The sequence below is a fragment of the Drosophila willistoni genome, assembly GCF_018902025.1.
Source record: "Drosophila willistoni isolate 14030-0811.24 chromosome 2L unlocalized genomic scaffold, UCI_dwil_1.1 Seg168, whole genome shotgun sequence".
In the NCBI taxonomy this organism is placed as follows: domain Eukaryota; kingdom Metazoa; phylum Arthropoda; class Insecta; order Diptera; family Drosophilidae; genus Drosophila; species Drosophila willistoni.
In genome coordinates, this window is record NW_025814047.1 from 7,898,660 (window position 1) to 7,918,091 (window position 19,432).

The 19,432-nt window shown below is 37.9% G+C and overlaps 1 protein-coding gene across 6 annotated transcripts in view; it reads right to left on the reverse strand.

Moving 5' to 3' along the window:
* Window positions 1-11,324, reverse strand: part of LOC6652280 (transcription factor collier) — a 29,980-nt gene extending 18,656 nt beyond the window's left edge. For 4 of the 6 annotated variants that reach the window (XM_023181119.2, XM_015176568.3, XM_047009841.1 and 1 more), the window contains exons 1-3: window positions 10,920-11,166; window positions 5,058-5,275; window positions 4,935-4,990 (exon numbers count right to left, since the gene is read on the reverse strand). In XM_023181119.2, coding sequence (XP_023036887.1) covers window positions 4,935-4,990; window positions 5,058-5,275; window positions 10,920-11,095 — 450 coding nt within the window. In that variant the 5' untranslated portion in view covers window positions 11,096-11,166. Of the gene's footprint in view, window positions 1-4,934; window positions 4,991-5,057; window positions 5,276-10,919 lie in introns of all 6 variants that reach the window. The other 2 variants (XM_047009843.1, XM_047009842.1) reach the window with 1 other exon arrangement.
* Window positions 11,325-19,432: the final 8,108 nt, after the last annotated feature.

Consider the following 19,432-nt stretch of genomic DNA (forward strand, 5'->3'; position numbering starts at 1 on the left):
TGGGACAAGTGCAGCTAATTATAGATGAGAAGCCGAAATCCGTGCGTGTCCCTTTTCAGGGCCTTTTGGTTGTCTCCTGGTTCCGTCCATCTCTAATGGATTTTCAATGTTTTTTCAATAGTAGACAAACTTTACAAACTTAAACGGACAGCTGGGCCGGGTTACAACTAGAAATAGTAACATGTTGCACATGCTCATATGAAACATCATCTTATGACGTTTGATTCGTCCTAAACCTATGGTAAGCTGCCCCCAAAAGCCCATCAATCATCAAAACAATTAGTCTCTTGCCCCCTACCAAGCCGGGGCAAGGTCTAGAGGAAATCTGACTGGCAAAACGCTGCTAAATGGCTCATCTAATAGAAAAAACGAAACGGACAAACTAAACGAAAAGCCACTAAAACTGGAGTAAAAGCGTTTAAACTACGATTTATCATCCAGCATACAGGAGCAGGAAGCCCCAGCAGCAGGATAACAGGAAAACAAACGAGAGAATGATACAAAAAAATGGACAAAATGGACAAAAAACCGAGTGATGAAGTGATGACAAGCTGTTCGGATATCGATGGTTGGGGCCATTCCGGAGGATGGCTTTTAAAAAATTTAAACGTTTTTCCATCAAAATGCTTTGTTTGCCTCTCGTTGTTGGCAAATTGTTATTATGGTTTTTTTTGTTGAACAAAACGAAATTGTTCGTACCTCGCATCATTCACATGCAATAAATATTTAACTTTAACGCTAAAAAAAATATAAAAATCTCACCAAACAAGATAAATTATCATATACAAAAGAGACAACTGATAAAAAAGAAAAACCATATAAACTGATATGGCTCGTCGACTTGGGAATACCCTTTGCTAAGAAAGGAATCAAGTCTTGGTACTTTTAGTTGATTAAAGTTGGATTTAAAGATTTTAATGTTCCCAAAAGTATGCTATGAAATATTTACTAACTGAACTGTTGTTTTATTCATTTTCCAATAACTATATTTATATTCATTTTCATTTCGATTAAGGTGTTTAAAATGTTTTCTGTATATATGTGTAATTCGACTGCTAATGACTCGATCGGACTCGACTTTATCATGTCTCAAATGATTCGTCCTGCCTGTAACATAAATTGGGTCCCCTTTATGGGTACAGGGTATACCTGAAAAATCCGAAACGAGGGTGGTTCTTAATTTATTAAAGCTTCATTTATCAGTGCAGGCAGCCATGGATACACTCACACAAGTACATACACGAAAAGGCATAAATTCGAGGCACAAGGAAAAAAAAATGAAACAAAGGTGACCATTGCAAGGGACTCTATCCGAGTATATGCAGTTGCTATCGGCCTGAGAGAACCCTTTTCATGTATTTTGTTTTGTTTTTTGTTGTTTGTGTGACTGAAAGTCCAAAATTTGCATAATTTAAAGGTGCAGGACTAAAAGCATAATGTTGCAAAATGTAATAAAAAATATGAATTTTCACTTTTTTTTTGACAAACAGAGAGAGAGAGAGAGAGAGAGAATATTTTGAATGAATTTAAAGATTCTCGCAGAGAGGTTGCGAATATTTAAATTGACATAAATATAAACAATTTCATTATGCATTATGCTTGATATTGAAATGTATTAATCATTCCCAAATTAACATTTGTATATTTTAGTTTTATATGTATTTACCCTATATATGCAATGGGTATATTGTTCAGAATCGAAAAGAATACAAAAAAAAAAAGAGTTCCGTTGATAATGGAGCTTTGTATGGACATCTGTTTTGTGTATTGAACAAAATATTTGACAAGTCCAATATCGATTTAATGTGAAACACATTTTGTCCATTAAGATGTAAGCAATGCGAGTAGTGAGTCGATAGAGATGACCTTTTGATAAAGGCAGTGGTAAATGGAAACCAAAATAGGCGATAATCATTTCTTACAAAAGATTTTTGTGGGGTGACAAATTATGAGAAATAAATTGGACTGCTTTATTTTTCATTTTGCGTTTCGTATGGAGTGTGGCGTCACTCCGCCCCTCCCACACCTGCAAGAGGGTATCACCGAGTACGAGTCACCACTTAATGCATGACATTTTTTGTTTCTTTCTCATCCGTCCCGTTTCGTCGCATCAAACCGCAGCAAATGCACTTGCCGTGAAAGCATTTTTAATCGCATTGCAGAGTGCAAGAAAGAGATGGACAGAGTCAGCGGCAAATGGGCTCCACACACACACACACACACACGCACACACATACGAGCGAACGCAAAGAGATGCAAATGTGGAGATTTCGCGCAATCTGTTGAATTTATTGAGCAACCAACAAAAAACAAGCGAAACAACAACAACAAAAACAGACAGTAACAACAATTGGCAATAAAATGAAATGTAAAATGCGTTATTCAGCGCACATTTTGCGCTCTGAACTTTATATTTTAAGTGTTGACATACAAATTAATATTATCGCTTAATTAACATGTAGACAAAGGCCTAAAGGCAATCCATAACGAGTGCGAAAGAGATACATACATACGTGGAGATTGAAGTGGTTAAGAGCGGGATAGCATGGAAGCGCATGATGAATGATTGGCGAAATCAAAAATTGTTGTTGGTTTTTGTCGCTTTTCGCCATTGTTTAATCGCAGCAAGGAAAATGCACTTAACGGTTTTCTACGCTAATCGAACTGGTTTCGGGTAGCCCTGAGTTTTGGTTGTTTGGTCCTTCTCATTAGATGGACCAACATCATTTTAGGCCTGGCTTATCGCACTGCATTAATCGGACATTCTCTGTCTCTGTCTGCCTTTCACCTCAAACCCCTTTTACATATGGGTTTAGAATTTCGATGCGCTTTTTGCTGTTGTTGTTGTAGCTGCTGGTCGGACGCATCATAATGCGTGTAAATCGCGATAAGCGTTAAATTTGGCATTGAAATGCCTCCCGGAAAAAAAAGGATTTTTATCCAGTTTGTCGCACAGTTTTTGCCATTGTTTTATGCTGGACCCGGTCGGTCCACGCGATGAAATATGATCGCAAATGAAGCGAATTGGCCCGCCGATTGAATCGTTGTCGTTAGCTCAAATTGCAATTGGCCGCCCGCCCGCCCTCTGGCCCGCTCCCTCTCTAGCATTTGGTATTTTTGGTTTGGTTATCTGATCGAATGTAATTATGATTATGACAATGATTTGCTACATTTTCCCGAAACAGGCAGGACCCGTGCCTGCCTACTCTATGCGATAAAATCAGAGGAGCTGACGACGTTGCTCGTTCGGTGGTGGTGGAGTCGGCAAGGGTTCATCGGCACGTGACAATTGTCCTGCCCTCAAAAACTTCGCTTTAATCGGATTCAGCCCTATAGTTTCAAGTTTCTAACCCAGCCACCCGCTGGATGCGTTCATACCTGTTACGCCACGAGTTTACATTTCAGATAACCAAAAAACTCTAAAAATTCTCAGCAAACGCTGTGACACGCGTATGCAAAAAGTATCAGACAAAAAGGTTCGGTAAGGCTCAACTAATCCGATCAAATGATTGTTCTTTTGTCAGTTCAAAAACGAGCCACGAATTGTCCTCTTAATTTTTAAGGGTAGGTGGGATATGTACTTTTGAAATTCAATGGAAAACCTGCCCCAATAGTTGATTAAGAGTTAAAATTTTATGTGCCAAATTTTGTGACGGAATCGTTTCATTCTTAACACGGAATGTTTACACATGGAGTACAAAGACAGATTTCCTAATATCAATCAATGTTTTAATTTTTTTAAGCATTTCTTGTCTCTATCCTCTTCCATATGTTAAATTAAATTCATTGAGAACATTCTGTTGATGCTTCTTTCCCCCCAATTTCACAGTCACATTAACTGGGATTAATTTCAATACTCTTAAAGTTACACCTTCTGTCCGTCCGACTTTGACAATTTTTTCGGTTTGGTTTGTTCGTTTCTCTCTTTTTTAGCTCACGCAATCGAAAACTAATTCCTTCCACTTGGCTAAGCCGTGTGCACTTCGTTTTTGCTGATTCGAGCATAAGTTGCATTCGAAATTGATTGTCATGGCTAATTAAGTGTGTCCCTGTGCCTTTTCCTGTCCCTTCTGGTATGTGTGTGTGTGCCTAGAAGTCGTAGTGCCAATAAATTGAGTCGTCAAACGAGCAATTCATTCACACAAACTCCCATTCACAGCCAGGAGCCCAAGTTAGAGTCAGAGTCCGAGTTGTCGCGCCCTACGAAAGGGGTGTAACACGGGCTAGAGTTAGGTTAGCAAACCAATTGAACATGGTTAATGCGCTTTGTTGTGGGTGCTAGGACAGGGCCCCAGGCAGAAGGCTCACAATCCTGCTGCAGTGCACCATATGTCAGCTTTTGTGCTGCTTCTGTTGTTGCTGTTGTTGGCGTAATGCGTGTATGTGTCAGTCTGTGTGTGTGTGTGTGTGTGTGTGTGTCTTGGTCCTGTGCCTTTTTCAAGGGCAATTAATTTCTCGAGTGACAAATTTTTATAGACATTTCTGTTCAGTTTGCCTTTTATTTCATCGTCTCTCGTTTGTTTTTTTTTCTCCTCTCTTTCCGTCTCTCTATCCAATGTCTTTCGTGGGCGGAGTACGCAATAAATTCGTCCACAAATTATCGATACGAGAGAAAAAAAAAAAAACAACACATGAAACTGAAATTGTCAGAAATCCATTATGTTGGCACAATTTATGTTGTTTTCATGTTTGATATCATTGGAAATTTCCGAGTTTTCTATATTAATAATTAACGAGTACATAACATGGAAAATCCAAAAGTAATTAAATCTTATCGGCCTGAAGAATTGTGGCAAATTGTTCTATAATTAGTTTTTGTTGTTGGTTAATCATAATGGAATTTAAAGAATTAATGAAACAATCAATGCAAAAAATCGCATGAGTTGGAGTGCCCGCCCCATCGTTATAATTCCCAATTTGTTCAAGCAACTTACTTGTTTTGTCACCGAATCGATGAGACGAACAAATATATCCTGTTCCTGTCGGGCACCTGCAAAAGTAATAAGACAATTTGATATTGTAATACCTGATATCTATCTAAAGCAAATCGTACTTACCATTCGCATAGAGTAACTGCAGTCGATACTGAATGCCATTGTTTGTCTTTGTGGCATCCGATTCCGAGTCCTTTTCAATGAATCCAATGAATGCTGTGCGTTCAATCTCAATGGGCTGTCCGGCACGATCATAGAGAGCAATCACAAAGTGAAAGAAATTCGATTTACGTAGATTACTTGGCGGCTGCTTCTCGAAATGTGCTCGACCTATGCCCAAGCTGTGAAAACACAAAATAGATATGATTAAGTCAGTGAAAAATGTCAGTCAAATGGGTCGCCTAATTAAGCCATTACTGAAAGTAAACATAGACCTAGTCTAATTGCCAGCAACAAGAGCTGGCTACTACTATAGTCCGGATGAGTCTTTAGACTAATATCTGTCTCATTTTCTTTAGTTTTTGGGACACAACACAATTACCCAGGACAGTCAGTGGTCAGTCCGTCAGTCAGCCGGTGGTGAGTGGACAGTGACAACTATCATTAAAAGCGCATAAGCAACATCAACGTGACACAATAATCCTGATGAATAAAGGAATTAACACACAACACACAAAGACCGCAAACACACACAGAACTAGAGAAAGACTCCGCCAGAAGGGGACCAAAAATTCATGTTATATGGGCCAAGTAAACAGACTGTACAGATAATTATAAGGACCAGGGCCAGGCCAAAAAGGCTTGTCCTTTCCCTTCCATATGCTAAATGTCAGCTGAAGCTACAGCTAACCTCGTCGTGACTTCAGTTGTGTCCTTTTGCTGTCATCGGACAATTACCGGACAATGCTAACTACCGAACGTGGTCGACCCCTTGCAGTTCCTGCAGTTTCTTCAGTTACTTGTAGTTTAGTTGACTCCTACTCCTCTTGCGTTTCGTATGCATAACGAACAATTTAATTTAGAAAATGCTGATTTTATCAGATTTCCGTATTATTTATTCAGGTAATGTCAAAAAGGAAAAATATATCCGCCACATGTCTGTACCTTAACCTACACTCGAGGGTCCTGCAATTATATACACATTTGCCAAAGGCTAATACACCATCAAGTAGATGGAGTGAGGCAGGGATGGTAAGTAAGTAAGTAAGTATATACAGCAGAATGGGGTAGGAGGTTAAACAAAAGCCATCAACTAATGATAGTTCCAGTATGATAAATCGCTACAAAATTATGCCGAAAACTTACTGAAATTGCAATTACATTTAGAGCTCAGGCAAGAGATTCAATACGAGTGACTTTATCTATCAAAACCGCACAAAGCATTGAATTAAAATAAATTAAACAAAGTCAGAGATATAGAATAGGAGTTTCTTACTGTATTTACATTACAATTTATATAATTGTTGTAGAAGTATTTTCCCATCGGAGATAAGGATTTCTTAAAAGTAGGAGAGTGCTCTACGAAGTGTTCATCGGACCAAATCCCTACAGATCTATTCCAATTTTCAGTTGATGCAACTCGCTTAGTCCTTATTCTAATACTATACTTTTGAATCCATGCAGATATATTCAGAGACAAAATCAGATATATTCATCAGGATAAATCATTAATTTGAAAGCGATTTTATCATACGATTACATGATGGTTACCAATCTTTGGATCAGATCGAATTTTCAAGTACTGGAATTAGTAATCCTACTAACAATTCCATTTCGAAAGGCTTTTTGACATTTTCCTTTTTTGAATTCCTGTTAACTGATGTATTATGACTTTTTTATGCATCATTTGAATATTAAAATATGTTTTTAAAACAAATAAAATACACTGCGTGAAAATATTGAGTCGTTTCGAAAGAAGATATATTGAATTAGAAAAAGTTTCATGGGCCAAGGGGAAGTCAATGCGATTTAACAAATGCCAAGTGAGAAAGAAGCTCCATACAATCAGGAGCAGGAGAAGAACTAAGGCCAGGTGAGGGAAGCAGAGTGGATGGAGGGATTGGAATTGAGTGTGTTGAGGGGAAATGCGAGTACGACACATAAATGCCAGACATGTTACATTTTGGTGAAAGGTTATTGTTATGTTGGCGTTTAAAAAGTATCCAAAGCGAGCAAATAAAAAACTGCGACTGCGATGGCTGCTCCTACACGGATCCACACCCACAGCGAATCCAATCCCCTTGCGCCGCAGTAGTCTAAGCCAACTAAGCTTGCCGCCTCCTTGCCTGGTTTGTTGACTTTTCAAGTTGGCTGGATGGTTGGTTGGTTGGTTGGTTGACTTTGTGTTTGCTTTTGCCGCCAATTTGCGAAAAACGTTTTGTGGCCGTTTTGCTGTTGATTTTATTATGCCAACATTTAATTGTCGGAAATCGATGCCCAGGTGACCGCCAGCAGTTGGGCAATTCCTGGTCACGTTTTGTCTATTGTTAGAGTCAGGATATGTGGAAAGTTGTCCGTGTAGCTGTCCCCCTGCATGTCCTTTTAAAATGTACACTTTATTTGCAACATTCACACACATTCAAGTATTTACTTTCACATTGAATGAACACATTTTATGGCCCATGGTGTTGCATTGTCTTTTTGGTCATTTTACTTTGCCAGCTAACGGGTTACATATATGTATGTATGTATGTATGTGTGTTCAATGTGCATACATATATCCCAGGACAATCTTTGTTGATATAAATTTCCAAATATTTCCTTGATTTATGACCCACAAAAATTATTGTTTCGCTTGCAATTTTATATGCATTTTGTTGTTTATAGCAACAATATGTTCCAATTCTTTTCTTTTTGTGTTTTGTGTGTGTGTGTGTGTGTTTTTTAAAGAAGAAGATAAAAACTGGAATATATTGGCTCTGATAATTATGAAATTTATTTTGACAAACTTTGTAAAAGGCAGTAAAACTTCAATTGGTATTGCCATTGTTGAATTTTTATCAACTTTCAATATAAAAGTTAAATCGCTTTTCATATTTAAACATTTGTTTTTGAGGGTTCATGAAATACTGGAAAGGAAGAGAACCTTAAAGCAGGAGGCTTAAGGGAGACGGGTATTAGAAATATTTTTTCAGTATATACAATTCTATTTAATAACCATATTTTAGAGTTAAGTGCAGATAATAGAATACAAGAATATTTTAACAAGAGAGGGAAGGAGAGTTGAGTATCAGACATACACTCATGATGAAAATAATAGGTACACCCCTTAAAATTTAACTTTTTGGACTTTAGATTAACACAACTTTTTTTCTATTAGATTAACACAACTTTTTTTCTATTGTTCTATTTCTATCAACAAAATTTGAATGGACCTTTCTTTATTGAACATTTGTTTATAAAAATACATCAATTTGGTAAAGAAATATAAATTTATTTTAAAGTTACAACAAAAAACATGAAATTGCTGAATTTCGTGCTGGATGAAATTAATAGGTACACTTCAATTGACTAAGTTATATTTAATTTTTTTTTTTTCAAATCATTAAAAATTAATTTTTGTTTCTTTATTTGATTAATATCCAATGTATCCACCCTTATTTTACCATTACTTTTTCCATCCGGTTAGGAATACTCTTAATCAAAGCTTGGCAGGACTCTATCGAAATCTTCTTTGACGCACTTCCTCAATTGTCGATTGTTGGAATTGTTTTTCTTTTCCCGACTGATTCTATAGGCTACCCCACAAGTTATCAATGAGATTCGGATCAGGAGACGACTTTTTTTCAAGTTTTGTAGAGTTTCTTTTTTAAAACAAAGAACTTCTGATAATTAGGAAATTCCCTTTGTTATCGGGTGAACTCTAATAGGTGAAATATTAACAATCAATAAACAATTTTTAGTTTCAGCATATTGAAAATTAATCAACTACAAAACTTCCTTTTTAAGGAATACACCTGAATTATTTATTGATATGCCATTTACTAAATATATCGGTGTAGGCAATATTAGTCCGAAATTGAGTCGAAAATATCGAAGTTTGTTGTGAATATGAAATTTAGAATTTTTAGTTATCTATAGGAAAACTATAAGATAGATTTCATTATGTTTTTCTGTCATTGCTGGTTGAGAAAGAAATATATTTTCAATGAAAAAAATGGATTGCTGAATTTCTCAACTTTTGTATTATAAGAATGCCGATTTTCTTTGAAATCTGACTGGGACCATTTCATATTATTCTTTTATGTTTTTACCTCGTCTCACAGCGCATAATTTTATTGTTTGAATTGCTTTCAGTTTGTATGTCTTCTTGATGTTGTCGTTGGTGTTCTTGTTGTTGTTGCTGATGTTGCTGTTGCAAGTGTTGCTGATGACTGCCAACAATGTGCTGACTGTGCTGATTATGATGATGATGATTTGCCGTCGCTGAATGAACAAAACCCGCTGTCATTTTGGCAAATGTCGTCGAGGACGCACTTTCGATTTCGGCCACACGCGCACTTCTTCTCGGCGTGAACATCTCACGCTAGAAACATCTCAGACACAACTAAACAAACAAAAACTCCCAAAAAAGAAAAAGCTTTCTCTAGCTAACAACAGTCCATTTCCATCGCTCTCCCCCCCACAAAGAAAAGACATTTGCCGGGGAGTCAACGGCGGTGGTTGTAAGGAGAAGGAAGGGTATGGGGGGGACCTGCAACCAGCTTGTAATTCAATTGAAGGCAAAAGCGAAAGTAAAAGTGAAACATCCCTTTGAGCAGGCAAAAGCCAGCAAGCCAAAAAGCCCACACAAAGTTTAAGACCAAAAAGGACCTGCTTCAGCTCCAGCTCACGCACATTCTCATCCCGGCACTTTCTGGCATCAGAAGTCAACCCTCAGGACAAAGATGCCTGCGTCTACCGCAAAATTTTGAGTGAGTTCTTTGAGTGAATTCGAATCTAGTTAAAAAGGGAGAAATATTTTGTATTTCGTGAGAGGGGGGTATACGGGGAGTGTGATGTTGTGTGTGTGTGTGTGTGTGTGTGTGTTTGTGCGTCCTGTTGGCCACAAAAAGCCCCTTTGCGAATAGCTCCCCCAGGCATTTGTATTGGACATGGACATGGGACTTGGATGCCGGCTTTCGAAAAAGTAAACAAACAGTTGTTGTTGTTGTTGTTGATTTTTTTTTTTCGATTTTGGAGAGTTATTTCCTTTTTTTCTTGTTTTGTTTGTGGCAAACTTTTGTTGCCGCAACATTTTGGCAATGTTGCTGTGAAATTTTGGCAATGTTGCAGCAACTTGTATTACATTTTGGAGATTTTGATTAGATGAGAGAAACGATTAATGAAGTTGTTTTAAGCTGCCAAAAAAGAAATTGGAATTTGTATCAAGTATGGGCAAAAGGCAGGAGTTCAAGGAGAGCTGATCGTGGTATATCAATCCATACTACAATAGAATAAATTAAGTAAATAAAATCTAATTAAAGAATTAATGTCGAAAACAGTCTATTTTTAAATCTCAAAATCAATAGAATTCGTGAGATACGTCGGACAAAAAGGATATCATTATATTGCTTACCAACTTTTAAAGATGCTAATGCCACATCTATAACTTTTAGCATAAACTGACATAAATTTCGATTAGAGAAAAAACAAGAAGTGGTTTGGACTAACTATATTCTATAATTCCCTAAATAGGCTATATTATCTAAACCAGTTAATTTAATTTTCCTTAATTCGGTTATACTATTTTTTAAGATTTTGACTGGTCTGTGGTACATACTTTGTGGAATTATGATATTCTAATTCTGATTCATTGAAATCTAAATACTAACAAAATCATTCTAGAGAAGTTATCGTAAAACCTTTTGTCAATTGTTTAAATAATAGTCACGGTTGGATGGATAACACTTCCGGCGATAATTTTTGTTTTAAATTGGTAACACTTTTTGGGTTGTATCATAGAATTCTAAGATTAAGTTCCACATTTGGTTAAATTTGACTTACTTGGTCTGATCGACGACTGGCTGCATGGCCCATCGGCCACCTAGAGGTTCCTCTTTAAGGGATGTCATGGGGCCACGCGGCTGGTTCATATCTGCCGCTGTGGGTGGGAGACCAAACATCAGACCGCCCGCCGATCTGGGGCCGGCGGACGGATACAATTTGCGTCCCCATTCCATGCCCAGCTCCAGCGTGGGCCATGGAGAGGCCGAGCTAAAGCCCGGCACTGGCTCCTCAGAACGCAGCTTGAAGCTTTCCGCGCTGGTCAGGGGCGCTGTGCTAGCGAAGTGATGCGTATGATGCTGGTGAAGATCAGCGTACGGGTAATCGCTGACTTTCGAGTAGTTGCTGGAGGCGGGCGTGGATGCTATGGTGGCAGCCGTGGTGATAGCTGTTGTGGCTAACGCGGCGTTCGAGGAAATCGTGGGTTAGCGATGACACACTGGAGGGCACTGTCAATTGTCTGGGTCACTTGGCTCTGGCTTTGGGGTTTGGGTTTGGGTCTCTGGGGGGCGTATCGAGCGCGAATGGGCAATCAATCGATGATGCCTGAGCCTGATCTGATTGGAGCCTTTGATGGCTTTGTCACTAAACAATTTTCGCAAATTGCACACAGACACAACAAACCGACGCGATGATGAGGATTCACTTGCTGGGCACCTGGAGTGGTGTGTGTGGGTTGTCGTTATGGCCAATGCACCGCAGAGAATTTGGGATTTTCGGAAAATTGGTCTCGCAACAAGTTTAAGCGACGCGCGCTACCGTCCCGAGTGGCTGTTAAACCCCAACTGAATCCGAATCCGCTGCCGATGCCGATGCTGTTGCTGCGACTGCTGCTGCTGCTGCCTTAGCTTCAGCTTCAGTTTCAGTTTCAGTGTCTGCCTTTAACCGAACGAAAGACAACTGCGCAGAGCTCTGTGACTCGACGTCGACAGAGGACCTGGGCGAACGACCAACGAGAGTTGGAAACGAAACGAGCCTGCGCCACAGGAGTGCACACACAGACACAGCGGGACACAGAGACACACGGGCCGTTCGGCGAGGGTGAGGACCCGGACGATAACAATAAGAAAGGCATCTGAATTCGTCTGAGGACGAATGGAAATCTAACCTATCACTGGGAGTGGTGGTTTTTCCCGTATAGAAACTTGTCCATAGAGAGCCGAACTGTCAGCAACAAACCATCCACCAGCGACAGCGACGAAGCCAAGCGAGAGCGAGTGAGTGAGAGATACAGAAAGAAAGAAAGAACGAGAGAGAGAGAGAGAGAGAGTAAGGAAAAGAGTACAACTCACAAGAGCGAGGGTGCGCAAGAGGGAATGAGAGCGGCGGGAGCTTAATCTGATGGTGGGTCTAGGACCTGTTGTGGGACTTTGGAACACTGTGAATTGGCACAAACTCGCACAGACGTTCGGATATTTCCCGTTGGGGGGCGTGCGACAGACATGCAGATTGTTTGCAGGGGAGCTCCAAGATCTAAGTCCCTCTCGTGCTTTGCTGGCTTATCAATGGCAAGCTGACAAACTGCCAGAGCTAGTGAACAGGGCATCAAGACGTGGGCGAGGGCAAGAGGTAGAGCGAGGACGGTACCACCTGGTGCCGACCCTAAAGAAAAGTGTCAACGCCTTCCCACTGCGGCCAACTAACCAAAGTCGTTTGGGAATTACAACAAAATGTCATGTGCTTGCCTGCTTGCCCTCCTCTGATTGGTCAGACTTCACTTAAGCGAGGGAGGCAAACCAACAGAGAGAGAGCAATAGTGAAAGAGAGAGAGAGAGATTGCCACAAATGATTCTCTTAGGCTAGCTGTCGGCAAAGCAGTGCCGCTGCGTTGCTACTGCTCTTGTATAAAGTGAAACGATGGGAACGATGAAACCGTCAGTTTGATATTTAAATTCCTGGCAATAGCCAAGAAACTGCCCAACAGGAGATAGCTCTTCAGACATTGGCACTGAGATTAAACTCTTAGTTTTAAAACTCCTCCCCTGGAGTTTAAATAAAATGGAATCTCAATAGGTTCTTATCGTTAAATCTAAATACATTTAGCTAAATCACAAGACTAAAGTGTTAGACTGTTTCAACTATACGAATTTTAGCCTCGATTTTTCTCTTTGGATTAGATAATGTAAAGTTATTGACTCAAGTACTAAAAACACTTGGAATACAAATCTTAAATATTAAAATGAATCTAATGATTTTTGAGTGATAAATTCAGTTGAATAAAAGAAAAAAAACTAAGTAGACATTCCTCTTTCGATGTTGTAATCTCATTTCTTATTTTTCCACTTTGTATAGTTGTGATTCCCAACTAGTTTTAGGATTAAAGGTATTTACAATTTCCCGTAAAATCTATTTCAATGGAAATAGTCTTCAACTATTCTACGTTTATGTCAGTTCACATTTCTATTTATTTAAATAGCAGATTAATTAGGGTAAAATCAATTGTATATTATCGTTTTAAAAAACCAAAAATATTGAAGTGCTTTCCTATATATTTACATAGATGTTGCGTTAAATTTTAAGATAATCATAGTGCTTAGGTAGAAATCTCCTTAGTGTCGAAGGACATTCATTGTGACCCTTAACACACACATTATCTACTTAAAGAAACACTTCAATCGTTTTCCTGTGCCTGGAGTAAGTTGTCAAACAATTTCGCTTCTTGTCGGATTACAGGAGTCAGGAGTCAGGAGTCATGCTATGTGAAAATTACAAACATAAGCGAAACCGCCCACAAAATTGTCACGCCTCGTCAGTGGGACAGAGAATGTGACAAATGTCACAGGGGTTTGGTTTTCGGGTTCGAGTTTCGTTTGAAAACAATTTGCATTTTCCGCATTTGCGGTTTTCAGGCCATTTTTCGGTCGCTCCGCTGGCCTTTTCTTGTGAATTAATTTTTAAGGGGCGTGAATAATCTCATTAACTTGGAAAATCTCAACGGCAAGTGTGTTTACCTGAACCTGGACATGGACACTTCCCTTTCACATCGCTTCTTATCGGGTTTATTTTGGTCTCTGAAATGTTTCCCAAAAGATTTACATTCGGAGTCAATTGGGGCGAGGAATTTAACCGAAGCCCAAGCCCAAACAAAAAGAAAAAAAAAAGAAGCGGACATGTCCCCAGACATCGCTAATTATCCAAAATACATACCAGCAAAGATTAAACGAACGAAAGTCTTTTGGCGGCCAAGAAAATTTCGTTGAATTTTTCCACATTGGGCCGCTTGAGTTGCCCCTTTGCCCTTGCCTTTGCCGTTGGTCCAAGGGCCGTTCGATTAACCCCTTTTATCACGCCCAATTCTCTATGGAGGAGTCGGGGGAAGGGGGTTGCAATAGCAGCCTGTGACAGCTGTCATGCTAGTGTAACCCCTCATCCTCACCCTCACTCCCTCTCTACCAATCTGTCAGTCACTCTCTGTTTCTATCTGGACTGTTTGCTTATTTGTTTGTTTGTTGGTTTTGTCACCACTCGAAAAGCAAATTTTGAATTGTTTTGCTATTGCTAAATAATTTGTTGGCGACTTAATCCCGTCATAACCGTAACTCTCCCCTGCCAGTTCCGACAATTAAAATGTGGCCTGTAGACTTTGGGGGATTAGCCCAAAGTCATCTCATCATTACAATTGTTTAGCCAATTAATGTGTAAATTGACTTTTAACCAAGATTAGGAGAGCAAATCATTCAAATTGGATCGAAAGAGAGAGAAAAAGGAGAGAGGGATGGGAAACATTTGATTACTTTCTCAAACTGTATAATCTTCTCAATTTAAAATTGAAAAAATCATCAAATTTTTTTTAGATATTCGTGATTTTTTTCCATATTTTTAATACTCCAAATAAGTTATGGCTTTAAAAAAGTGTACAAACAAATTTTTCACACTTTTTTAAATGGGAAAATTTGCATTTTAAATACTAAGAACATTTATTGAATTTAGTTTATCTTTTTGATACAAAAGCCAAACTCATTTAACTTTCTAACGCTTTAGAGTGTTTTAAACGGATAAACTACATACATACATATATCCTTTTTATCATTTGAATACATTTTTCAGTTAATAGGAATCTCGAACTTACTTGAAAACAAATTTGAAGTTTTTAAAAAGTTTCTAACGATATAAAAAGTTTTACTTATGTACTTTTGTTGTGTAAGAACTGGTTTTCTGTGGTACGGAATCCGTACAATGTTTTGTTGTATAAAAAAATAATAAAAGAATAATGGGTTGGTTTTTAAAACCCCAAACAAATACTTTGTATTTCACTAAAACTTAATTTTAACCAATATTAACGATTTACGTAAAAAATAAACGGAATAAAACTCGTTGAAGATAACGAAGTTGTATGATGATGAAAGGTATTTCAAAAGGATGTCAGTGTGGTCTTTGCTCTTCAAATATTTATCAGGTTAAATTTTAAATAAATCTATAGGAATATATATATATATTTTAATTGAAATGATAGAGTAAATTGAAAATATGACTTTTTGGAATTATGTTCTTACATGTTTCATCAATGCTCATATCAGATAACTATTAAAACATACATAGATCCCCGACTTAAAATAAACTCAAACTAACTCTGGGAGGAACTCCTAAATATCCCCATCTCCAAAAAAAACACATCTGGTTTTCTCTTTCTTCTTTGCAAAATACGATCTTGCTTTTGCAAAAATGCGATTAACAATAAATTTAAAAAAATATATCTGCATAGTACTACTGTTAATAGTTTTTAAAGTTAGATTATACCATTCGGTGGCTCAGTGGAGACCTACTAAATCTACAATTCTGTTGTTCTCGAGTTCGAACCCCGATGTAGGTGGAGTTTTCCCCTGATGAAACAATACTAAAAGGTAGTTCCGTCGGGGATATTGGAAACGACTGTGGATAACGAATAATTTTTACCTACATACATCCACTTTAGGGTTTCAATCAGTTCCTTGTTTTTTCATTTACAAACGTTTCTTTAGACATCTTTAAATATAAAATATCATGTCAAGTCGATGGCAGATTGGAAGAAATTTAGTATATAATTTGTTTAAACTTTCTAATATATAATAATAGTAATATTGTTATAGTAGTAGTCACATGATATTGGGAACAACTTAACGGATATACTACCAAGCGAATACCAATCTGAAAGTAAAAACCTTTTCTGAGTGAAACTAAAATTCAAAGTAATTATTTTTGGCAACTTGTTGTATAGCGAAAAGATTTCAAGTCAAAATAAAACTTGAATAAACATTTTCTTTTGGCTAACTTGAAATCTGTTGTTTAATATTTCATTCGCCATTTTTGGTATGGCAATCTAATGAACTGCATTTCCATTTAGAGCCAATTGACCAAATACTAACATTTGTTTATAAATTTCCCAAAAAATAATTGTCATTCATGTGTCTGTGTGAAGGTGTGTGTGTGTGTGTGAGTGTTTGATTCTCCAGTCGATGATTTCATGTTTAAGGCAAGTCGTTTTCCCATCTTCAAAGTTGGCTACTTGCCACACACCTCAGAAGCTAAAATCGTAAAAGCCTATCACAGGCAAAGATCGGCCATAAATATTTATGAAATTGTTTTGTGAGGGAACAGATCCTCAGGCATCGGCATCTCCCTCTCTCTCCCACTGATTGATAAGCGGCCAAAGACTGTGGGAAATGATAAATCGAAGGATGGAGGGTTAGACTATACTTTATTTACTTTTCGTTATGTAAACGAAACCTTTTTTTTTTACCCTCCCGAGAACGTTTAGCAAATGCTTTTGTAAATATTTAAACTGGTTTCAATTGTTTTGCAAAATCGTTGCAGTTGGTCAAACACGTGTTGGAGATAATTTAATTAAATTTACTTGGCTTTTGTGTTGGTTCTTCATATTTTTTTGCTAGACTTGCCACGTGCCGCACTCGGGAAGAGTGAGGCTTTCCCTGTATCGACCCCTCGACCTTTAACAAGTTGCACTTACAACAAAAACTCCAAACTCAAGTGGCAAACACTTCAGCACTTGGTAGTTTAAGTCCTCTAAAGGGCCAAAAGGGGTTGGGTTAATTTTTTCTGATTGCGGCAAGTGCAATTTGTTTTGGGTTGATTTGGTTAAATTTCTGGTCTGAGCAGCAGAAGGGGAAGTGGTTGGGGGGGGTTGAGCTTTCCCTAGGAAATAGTTGAATAGCTGAATTTCCTACGAAATGCATCATTGAATCTTTGGTGGTCTTTCTTTGGTATGGTTTGTTTGAATGATAGACAAAGCAACTGTCATATGTTGTCAGTTGTTTGGCATCGGCATCGGCATCTGGTTTGGGTCCTTGGAGAGAATCTTTCTATAACAATAGATTTCCTGAATAGGCAATGACTTGAAGAAATCGTCATATAAGCAATGAAAAGAGAAACTGAAACTAAATATGATTTATTTTCATGGTCTGTTAGTATCACATATTCTCCACTCCCCACCCCAACCGCTGCCTTTTCCCTCACATTAGTCACTTCAGCTAATTTGCATATTGGTCCTTTGGCAGCACGAGAAAGTGTCCTTTAGTACTTGAGTCTCTGCTGCATAAAAGGAAACTAATTAAAATGTTCGCGCCTCAAATTTCCTTCTTCAGTTTTATTTATGACTCTGTGAATGTCTTGCATATGGTAAAGTTGGAAACAATAATTTGTCGATTTTGTTTTCCTTTTCTCTCTCTCTCTCTCACTTTCTCTCTCTTTCTCTGGTGTATACGCTAGTGACAAATGGGACAATTACAGGCGATTGTCTGAATAAGTATAATGCACTTACTTTTATGAAAATTATTCAGGATCTGCATGTTTGAAGAGACGTAATTAAGCTTAAACGAATGAAATATAATAAGAAGTATTTACATTTCTCACACAGAGATGCCTTGTACTGAAATTTGAAGCGAAAGATGTCTATTAAAATATTTATTACACCTATTAAATTGGTATGCAAAATAAAAAAGTTATAAAATCCTTTAAAAATTTGAGATATTTGATCAGATTTCATTTTTTAGATTTGTCTCGTGTCTTGGAACAAAAAAAAATGAGCTAAATGCCCTCAAAGATTATATATTTTACATATGTACTTTGTACATATTTGTCAGCAATTAACGAGTTACTTTTTAAATAATTTCCCGTTGGAAAGAATTAATAATACTTCTTTGGTTGTAGAAGATTTCGGGATCTTAATAGACCACAAAATTAGTTTTAATCAGCATATATCGACTACTGTTAGAAGGGCTAAGAGTGTTCTTGGCTTTATAAAGCGCTGGTCGAAAGACTTCAAGGATCCATATACTACCAAAATACTTTTTACTTCTTTAGTCCGCCCCATATTGGAGTATGGATCTTGTGTTTGGTCTCCTCAATATGAGTTTTATCAAAACAAAGTTTTTACTCTTTGCCTTTCATGATTTCCGCTGGGATCCAACTGTACAACTTTCATCTTATTCTAGTCGACTTCAGTTAATTAACCTTCCTTCTTTAACGAATCGTAGAACAATGCTTGGTGTAACTTTTCTTTACAAACTTTTGAATGGTGAGATTGACTCTTCCGAGCTGTTGAGCTAAATTAACATTTCTGTTCCATCTAGAAGGACCCGCAATTTCACACCGCTTATACTTTCCACTTGCACAACTAACTTTTCTCTGCATGAACCTTTTCGTATACTATGTAGTGACCACAACAGACTTTGGCACGTTATCGGTTCCGAAACATCGCTTCCGGGTATAAAAACTGCGATCTTGTCCTTTCTCGCCCGTAATTAGTTGTAATCATCTTTATTTTAACCCATCCTATCCGATGTAACCTATTATCTTATTACATTCAATATTTTCTATTTCTTTATATATGTAATACGCCTATGTCCTTAGGTCGGAGTGGGTAGAGGTTGTAACATTAACTTTACTTAGGGTCATTCGGGCCACTATTATAGTTTTTCTTTGACCAATTTAATAAGGTAATGAGACGTTTCGAAAACATTTCACAGCTCTTAAGCTTAAAGTTTGAATCTAATTGAAAATCGATTGTATCTTAACTTTTAGTAAGTTTATAGTAAAGAATTTCTAAAATTATGTACAAATTATTAAGATTAATAGCAGCTGTTTTAAAGAATTTAAAGAATTTCTACCTCTTCTATGGAGTTTGAAATTAAAAATTTTCATTGGACATGATTGATAAATAATTTATTTAGAGCATATTTAAGTAAAGTTTACGATCCGTTTCGAGCGAAACATTCCATGCATCTCATTCGGTTTTGTTCTGGGGATTTTAGTGCAGGTCCCAAAGGAGAGAGCAGGAAAGGGAAGGAATTGTGTGGGAGGGGCATGGTTACGAGTGGCAGTGTGGAGGAGCATCGACATGCGTGTGCCTTTAGCCAGGTGGGATCCTCTGGAGAACCACAAAAAGCATCAGGCGATGTTGAGTGGGTACACCATTTGGGGCTCAATGTGGAGGTGGGTGGTTGGTTGGGTAGATGGGTGGATGGGGCTATGGATGACTGCAACCTGGAGTGTGGAGTCGGGGGCGACACATTTACTAG